Below are 7,691 nucleotides of genomic sequence, written 5' to 3'. Positions count from 1 at the left end.
GTCTGGCTCTGTTGCCCAGGCTGGAGTGCAGTGGCACAATCTCGGCTCACTGCAACCTCTGCCTCCCAGGCTCAAGCCATCCTCCCACCTCAGCCTCCTGAGTGATTGGGACTATAAGCGTGTGCCACCATGCCTGGCTAATTTTTGTATTTTTTATAGACATGCATTTTCGCCATGTTGCCTAGGCTGGTCTCGAACTCCTGAGCTCAAGCAGTCTGCCTGCCTCAGCCTCCCAAAGTGCTGGGATTACAGGCATAAGCCACTGCACCCAGCCAGGAGAAAGAATTTTAGAACTATCTTTCTGTAAGAAAAAAGTACATTGCAACATAAATTCTCAGAAAAATGTTTAAAACACGTCTTGCAGAAGGTCATCATACCACTAAGATAAGAATAACACCATCCTAAAGAGTATAAGGCTCTATAGTTTAGAAAGCAGTTTAAAGTCTACCACTTTATTCAATACCTGCAAAAACCCAGTGAAGTAGCATTTATCCCCATTTTACTGATAAGGAAACTAGGACTCAGAAAGATAAAGCTAAAGGCCGCAGAAGTAGTGGAGCCAGGATTTCAAGCCTTCTAAAGTACAAATTCAGCACTCTTTGCAATTCACAAGAGAATTCCGTGTTCACTGAGTACTGAGCCTACATTGTTTCAACATGTCTGAAATGGCATTTCAGGAACCCAGAGTGGAATGACCAGGTTAGCAACATGGTTAGAGAAATGCAGCCCTCTGGATCACTTGTGGCTACCCTGAAATAGTTTTCCGTGGTTGAGGAGGACTCAGGTGGCATAAGCTGCCCCCACTCTGACATGTTTGAGAAATCTTTTATTAGAAGATGTCCCAGAAGGCAACATTTGAAAATCAGGCAATCAATAATCACAACTAAATACAAAATTTCAGGTGAACTTGCCTTTCAAAATAAATCAGACCCTTGCAATGGGAGAATTGCCCAAGAGTTTTTTTTCTTGTACAAAAACAGTTAATGCCACTTTGCAAAAGGCATACAAAAATACAATATAAAAAAAAAGACTCCCCCCAGCAGAATACCCAACAGCAGCTTATAAAACACAAGCTATTCAGGTGAGACATCAGTAACCTACACCCAAACTGTCTGCCATAGACAGTTCCAGAAGTCAGCTGGCTTTTGTAAACCATGCTCCAGAAGGGTAGAGAGGCGATTTCCAAACATCCCCTGGGGTCCTTTGAGGCCAAGAAGCAACCTCAGAAAGAAACCATTATGGACAATAGATTTGGAAGTAGCAGCTGGTTTTCCAGAGCCACATATAGTACTTACCACCCCCTACCCACCCCAACTTCCAAACCCAGAGCCAGCAGGCACCTGCTGTCCTGGGCAGAGTTCTGGAGGGGCTGCTGGTCCTTCTTCCAGGACAGGCCTAGAGGTGCCTGAGGTTACCCACATGACAACTGCTAGGTTGGGTGACTTCCCCAGACCGGAGGCTGCACGTGGATTCCACTTGGAGCTGCCGAGTCCAGCTGGGGTAAAATCCATCGTGGTTGGCTAAGCATATCTCCTGGAGGCTCCTTTAAAACCCACCAGAAGCAAGTCCACCTTCTGGAGCACTGGATGAGTCCCAACAGCTCCCCCCAAAACTTCAGAAAGGCCCAGATTCTGGAAAAGAGATCTGATTCATGGCAGACTGGCGGGGGCCCAAGGGTGGCTGCAGAGCCAGCAAGCTCCTTGGAGTTGCATGAGAAGGACAGATTTGCATGGTTCCAGAACTTCAAACTCGCCGGTCAAGGATTGAGACGAGAGGCAGGTGGGAAAGAGGCAGCAGTGCCGTTCTCCCTCTGAGGTGTCTTACACCTGCCTTGAGAAAAGATTGGATCTCAAGTGCCCCTCGGAAAATACCTGGGCAGGGATCAAGTTCATGCATGAGCCAGGCCTCCAAGCTATCCCCAGGCCCCAGGCTAGGACCCATTTCCCTGTGTCTTGGGGAAATATTTCTGACCTGTGGGAAAGGGTGCTGTAGAGCCCATTGCATAACAAAGGCATAATGGAACAAAAAAGTCCCTTGTAAGGAAAGAAAGGTCCCTCCCTCAGAAGAGAGAGCTCAGAGGGCTCTGAGACAAAGAATCTAGAGGCCAAGCTTTTTAAATGTTCCCAGGGTCGCAGCATTGAGAGTGGGAGGAAGGGGGTCAGCTAACATCATAATATATATATTAAAGGTTTCCAACTCCTCGGCTACTGTAAAGTGTCTGACAGTGAGGTAATGGTCCATGTTGATCAAGTCTGCGAGCTTGTCTTCACCCAAGACAGCTCGTGTGTCTTCGGGAAAAAGGAGCCTCAGGGAGAGCATCCAGGCCCAGCTGTCCTTGCGTCACCCCAGAGACACCAGTTGGGAGCATCCTTTCCTAGCCTAAAGCTCATGCAGAGTGTGAGATTTCATGCAGGCTGGAGCCCCTGACAACATCCACCACCTGTTGCATAGCATCTGTCAGCCTTTTCTTCGGAGCTAGCGAGCTAGGCAGACCCCAAGGCTCCTCAGTCAGCTGCCTGCTGGGAAGCCAAAGGCGCCAGAGAACATACAGCACTCCCATGAGTCAGGGAAGAGGGAGAGCTGTGTTTCAAGGTTTCCAAGAATGCAAGCCTTTATTGTGTGTGCACCGGCTGCAATGCATTCTGGGATTTACTGTCCAGACTGTCCCACCATAACCAAAATGTGCAAATTACTAAAGCGGAGAAGGAGGTTAAAAAATAAACTTGTGTCTTTGTAAGACAGAACTGTCAGGCTTTTTGGTCAGTTAGTAGCCACTGAGGTATGCAATTCTTTTCTGCAATTGCTGCTGCCGGCATCGGAGCTGCCTTTTCTCTGTAGCCATCCTCTTCTCAGCCCCCACCAGGGCTTGCAAGTATTCCAAGGCCTTGCTTAGGATCACTACTTTGGGGGCCTTAGAGCAGCTGGCCAGGGTGGGCACCTGGTCCCTCAGGGCCAAGAATCGCGAACGCAGGTCATTCCGCCTCTTGCGCTCCAGGAAGTTGTGGTTCTTCCTCTTGGTCACATCCTCAGTATCAGAACTGACAGGTTTGGGGTGGCAGGACTGGGCAGCCTCACTTTCTACAGGTGGGGGGCTCACAATCTCTTCATCCTCCTCATCTTCCTTTTCCCCTGCAGCATCTCTCTCCAGAGCCTCTTCTTGGGGACCCTTCTCTGAAGCCTCTTCTTGGGAGCAGCTTTCTGGAGGAAAACGGGCAGCATAGTTGTGCTGTTGCTGATGGATGGAGATGTGGAAATGCTTCATGCAGGGATCCAGGGGGTCTGCTCGCACTGTGATGGTGACTGGCTTCCGAATACCCAGAGACTGCCTCTTCTCTACTGTCACAACATCGATTTCTTCATTCTCTGTCCAAGAAAAGAGATCAAGAGAAGAAACACATCCCATGAGAAACATAAACATAGACCCTACAGCTTTAGCTGTCTATGCTGGTGCTTGGGAAGGTAGGTGGACATTTTTCCAATTTAGATATAAACAAATCGAGGTGAGCAGAAAGCTGATTCATTTGTAATGGGGTAAGGGCACAGTGAAGGAAAGGAGGGGACATTAGCAAGAAGGAAAATATTCTCCAATTTCCTTTTGCACAGCAAGGCTTAGATAAGAACAAAAGGCAGACCCAAGCCAACAGCCCCCAGTCTGCAAAGGCTCTCCCCTCCCCCACGGAGGGGATGGAGAGAAAGAGCTACCGACCTGGGACAAAGTTTAGCTATAAAGATCTTCCCCAGTCGGGCTCTTTCATGCCCCATCAGAATTGTAAATGAGGGGTCTGTGGGCAGAGCTGCCCTTTGTTCCTGCCCAGCACAGCCTGCACTTGGGGAATTGTTACTTTTCACAAGTTATAAATCCTATTATTCCCCCACCTCTCTATTCTGCCATCCCTTTCAGCTGAAGATTCAGAGAAGGGAGGGCTACAACCCATCCCTCTTCACCCACAGAGGGGAGGGAAAGGGTTTCCCTTAGGAGCATTTTGCTCCTGGGTTCAACGGGTTTCTAAAGTCATCCATCATTTATAGGTCGCCTGCCCCACCTCCTTCCCTGGACCAGAAGGTTAGATTTGTAATCACAGGTCAGCGAAGCTGCAGGAACTTCACAAAGGTACAAGCGACCATTTCCAAACTACCTGCACCAGAGGCGGAGACTGGGCAGCAGAATGTCCCAGATATGGGGCCCAAAACACCAGAGACCAAGAGACACGTGGACATGCCCTTATCATTCGCTGGCTTGAAGGTCTCTTAGGTTAACCTAACCAGGAGAGGGGCAATTGGGAGAAAACTCTCCTCCTGCTCCACACATTTTGCGGCCTCCACACAGAAGCCCACCTTAATGGATCTAGGCCTCACAACCGAAGAGCTCCGTTCTCAGCTTCTTTGCATACCAGGAAGCTTGAGCCCCTTTGTCGGGAAGGCTTCCATTGTGTGGACAATCGCATTATTTCTCCATTAATAAAACCTGACCACTCAGCTCTCCTGGCCCCAAAGCCCATGATTGGCTGATTACGCTGTGTTTGGAATGCTGTCTTACCCAGCCCCTAGCCTCTATTGGATGAGCTCTGCTGCCAATCACTTTCCCCACCCCCCGCCTCATTGTTTGCAATCTGTTGCATTTTGTTCCAGGCCATGTGGCCTGTGAGTGAACCAGAAGCTCACAAACAGGTTCAGGTTAAAGGGTAGGTCAGAAAAGGATTCAGCAGGCTTCCCTACATCCCAAACCTTTAATTTTCAGTGTTAAGTCTTGTGGCTCAGGAAGATTCTATCTAAGAAAGAAATAATTTAAGACACCATTCTCCCTTTCAGAGAGTAGTGTCTTACTCTACCCAGACAAGGAAATGTCTTCAGCAGGACAATCAAGTCCAACCCCATTGTGCGCAAATGGGGAAATTGAGGCCCAGATCAGCCAAGTCCACATATCACCTTTGTAACTTTCTGGATCTCAAACTAAAACGTCCAAACTTCCAAAACAATGCTCATTCCACTCTACCACTCCACCAGCCGTTGTAGAGATATATCTTTATTGGTTTTTTGATCTCAAGATTCTTTCCAGCCATCAAACGAACATAAACTCTTGGTGTAGAAAGCAAGCTGGTTAAAAACGACCTTAACACAGTGGACCAGGAAAAAAAAAAAAGACTTTTAATTTTTCTTGTTATCCTATTTTTCCTCTCAAGTGTATGACAACTTCCATACCCCATTCCCCAGTTCCCTATCGAATTGTCATGTAAAAGTTATTCCTAAAAGCTACAGTGAGTTTTCTTGGTCCTGATTTATTTGTCACCAGCCTCAGTCTACACTCTACAAAAATACCCTCTCCAGTATTTCTCATGGGTGTGGAGGTCTAAGATGCCAGAACAAGAAAAATGTAGTTTAGTGGCACAGGATGCCCTAGTCTGCCCTCAGTGAGGTTTGCCCTTGCATCAAGGATGGGAGAGGAGGGCCTGGAGCTCTATGGCCTTGACCCCAGCACGTAGCCCACAGGTTGCCACAAAGTAGGGGCCAGTGAATATTTGTTGAATGCAAGGGAGCAGCTGAAGCTGGAGATGTATTGAAAGGGAGCGAGAAGGACACTTTTCCATCTTAGGACAAACAGCAAGGCAAGGTGTAGTGCCTCTAAGATAAGCTACCACAAAGACCCAAACATCAAGGAAGAGGTGCCTGGTTGGGATGGAGCACTGGGGAAGAGGGGCTGGCTAGATGGCAGAAAGCTGGAGCTGACTTGTAGTGATTTTCTATCTCTAAGCCTCAGTTTTTCCATCTGTTAATGGGGAGTGTTCATTCTTCCCTTCCTGTCTCAGGGATGCACGAGTGGTAAGTGGTGGTGGGGAGGCACAAGAGGGCATTTATTATTGGCATTTTTAAGTAAAGCCAACTGGAGACCTAGTTTTTTAAAAGGATGGGCTTTGGCTTTGCACAAAAGGCTCTCAGCTTCTTCTCCCCCTAGGGGAGTGTGAGTTTCCCAGGGAAAGAGGCAGCAGCAAAAAAAACTTCAGGCTTGGAGTGACTCTTAAGGGATCCCCTTCCGGACTCGTTAGGACAGAAATCCCTTACAGTCCAACCCCAGTATTGTCCTCTCTAAGCGCCAAACCTCACTACATATCCCTGGTCCCCTGGGGCTCCAATAATCATCAAAGGGACGCTGGCTCCCACGCCACTTCTCCAAACTGTTTACCAACACACCCACGTGCCAGACATACACGGCTGGGGGCTACACGGGCAGCTTCGGCCAAAGAGAGGGGGAGATGGCCCAAGAGCTTGAGAAGAGCCAGTGCCTGACCTCAGGCAGGGGCAGAGCTTTGGCCACCCATGGGGTGGCCCCCTCTTGGATGTCTCGGGGAGGTCCTTACCCGAGTCGCTTGGGCTCTCGGACCCGGAGCAGGCCTGGGTCTTGGGTTCGCCCAGCGGACAGGGGGCGGCGGGCGCCGGGTTGCCGGCTTCGAGGCTGGGAGTGCAGTCCGGGGCGGCGGACGCCTTGGGCGGGTTCCCCCGGGGCGCGCCAGCGGCGAGCCGGTCGCTCACAGCTCTCTCCAGCCGTTCCCGGGCCGAGAAGCCGCTCCACATGCAGTCGCGGCGGATGATGGAGGCGTAGTTCCTGCCCCAACCTTTCGAGTGGCCCCGGGATTCCGCTTCGTCCCCGGTGCACCCTCCGGGCCACGGCTCCGCGGGACCAATCCCGGGGGCCGGGTCCCCTGCGCCGGGACCCAAGCCCCAGGGCGGCGACGTGGGGGGCGATGGCACCAGCTCGAATTTCTTCCAGATGTCCTCGCTGGGCGCCGTGGAGCGGTAGAAATCCTCCCCGCAGTCATAGTCGTAGAAATAGTGCTGGTACGAGTCGTAGTCCATGTCCGCTCCCTGCGGGAGGGAAATGGGGACGTGCTGACCGGGTGCCGGCCGGGCGAAGGAGGCGTCCCCGGGTCCCTCGGCACAGCCGGCTGCCAGGCTCTAGTTCCTCCCCAACCCCACCGGCTTGCAGCCTGCGCCCAGTCCTCGCGTCCCGAGAAGCCGGGCCCCGGGTCAGAGTGGCAGGGGAAGCCAATCGCAGAGCGCGGACCCGGCTGCGGGCAGCGAGTTCAAAGCAAACTTTGCCAGCGCCGCCCGGAGCGCAGCTCCCAGGGCCCGGTGGGGCCGGGCGGGGGCGCGCCGTGCCCAGAAGGCACCCTGCAGCCAGCCCGCACCGCGGGACCCGCTCCCGTGCCGGGGCCACCCGCAGCTTCACCTCGCTCCCGCCGCCCGCCTCCTGGAGCGGACCGGCTCCCCGCCGGCTCGGGGCAGCCCGGCAGCCCGCACACACGCACATGCGCGCCGCCGAGAGCGCGGCCCGCACTCACAAGCGCGCCCCCCGCGCGCGCGCCCCCTCCTTCGCTCGCGCACGGTGGCCCGGACGCTCTCGGGATCGGCGCGGGAGCGCGAGCTGCAGGCGCATTGTTTCCTGGCTGCCTTATATCTCGTCGCGCGCCCGGGACCCAGGGACTGGGGGGCGGGCCCTATGGAACAAACCCCGCCTCCTCCCTGCCCACTCCAGGCAGTCGACAGGTGGGGCAGGCCCCACCTCCTGGCAGCGCTCGCCCACTCCGTTCTATCCCCGGTAGCCCCCCAAATAAATTGCACGCTGGGGAGCGCAAACAGGAGGCGGGCTGATGGGGCCCGGCAGCCGCCTGGTGGAGGCGTGACTCTATCGAGGCGCT

The 7,691-nt window shown here is 52.8% G+C and overlaps 1 protein-coding gene across 3 annotated transcripts; it reads right to left on the bottom strand.

Moving 5' to 3' along the window:
• Positions 1-811: 811 nt before the first annotated feature.
• MYCL (MYCL proto-oncogene, bHLH transcription factor) lies at positions 812-7,474 on the bottom strand. Of its 3 annotated transcripts, none has more exons than XM_015136019.3 (3): positions 7,223-7,474; positions 6,354-6,858; positions 812-3,363 (listed from the first exon to the last, which is right to left on the bottom strand). In XM_015136019.3, exons 1-3 carry the CDS (start codon positions 7,301-7,303, stop codon positions 2,765-2,767), a joined length of 1,185 nt encoding a protein of 394 aa, XP_014991505.2. In that variant the 5' UTR covers positions 7,304-7,474; the 3' UTR covers positions 812-2,764. The 3 variants fall into 3 exon arrangements, with proteins under 3 accessions (XP_014991505.2, XP_077818716.1, XP_077818719.1); XM_077962590.1 differs by having other exon boundaries at positions 7,335-7,468; XM_077962593.1 differs by having other exon boundaries at positions 7,302-7,435.
• Positions 7,475-7,691: the final 217 nt, after the last annotated feature.

The sequence above is a fragment of the Macaca mulatta genome, chromosome 1 (assembly GCF_049350105.2).
Source record: "Macaca mulatta isolate MMU2019108-1 chromosome 1, T2T-MMU8v2.0, whole genome shotgun sequence".
NCBI lineage: Eukaryota > Metazoa > Chordata > Mammalia > Primates > Cercopithecidae > Macaca > Macaca mulatta.
This window is presented reverse-complemented; position numbering and strand designations above follow the sequence as displayed.

Coding starts and splice junctions, on each gene's coding strand:
- MYCL (XM_015136019.3), bottom strand. CDS start 7,303: ATGTGCGTGTGTGCGGGCTGCCGGGCTGCCCCGAGCCGGCGGGGAGCC. Junction 6,859..7,222: donor AGGCGGGCGGCGGGAGCGAG/GTGAAGCTGCGG, acceptor TCCCTCCCGCAG/GGAGCGGACATGGACTACGA. Junction 3,364..6,353: donor CGAGAGCCCAAGCGACTCGG/GTAAGGACCTCC, acceptor TTTCTTGGACAG/AGAATGAAGAAATCGATGTT.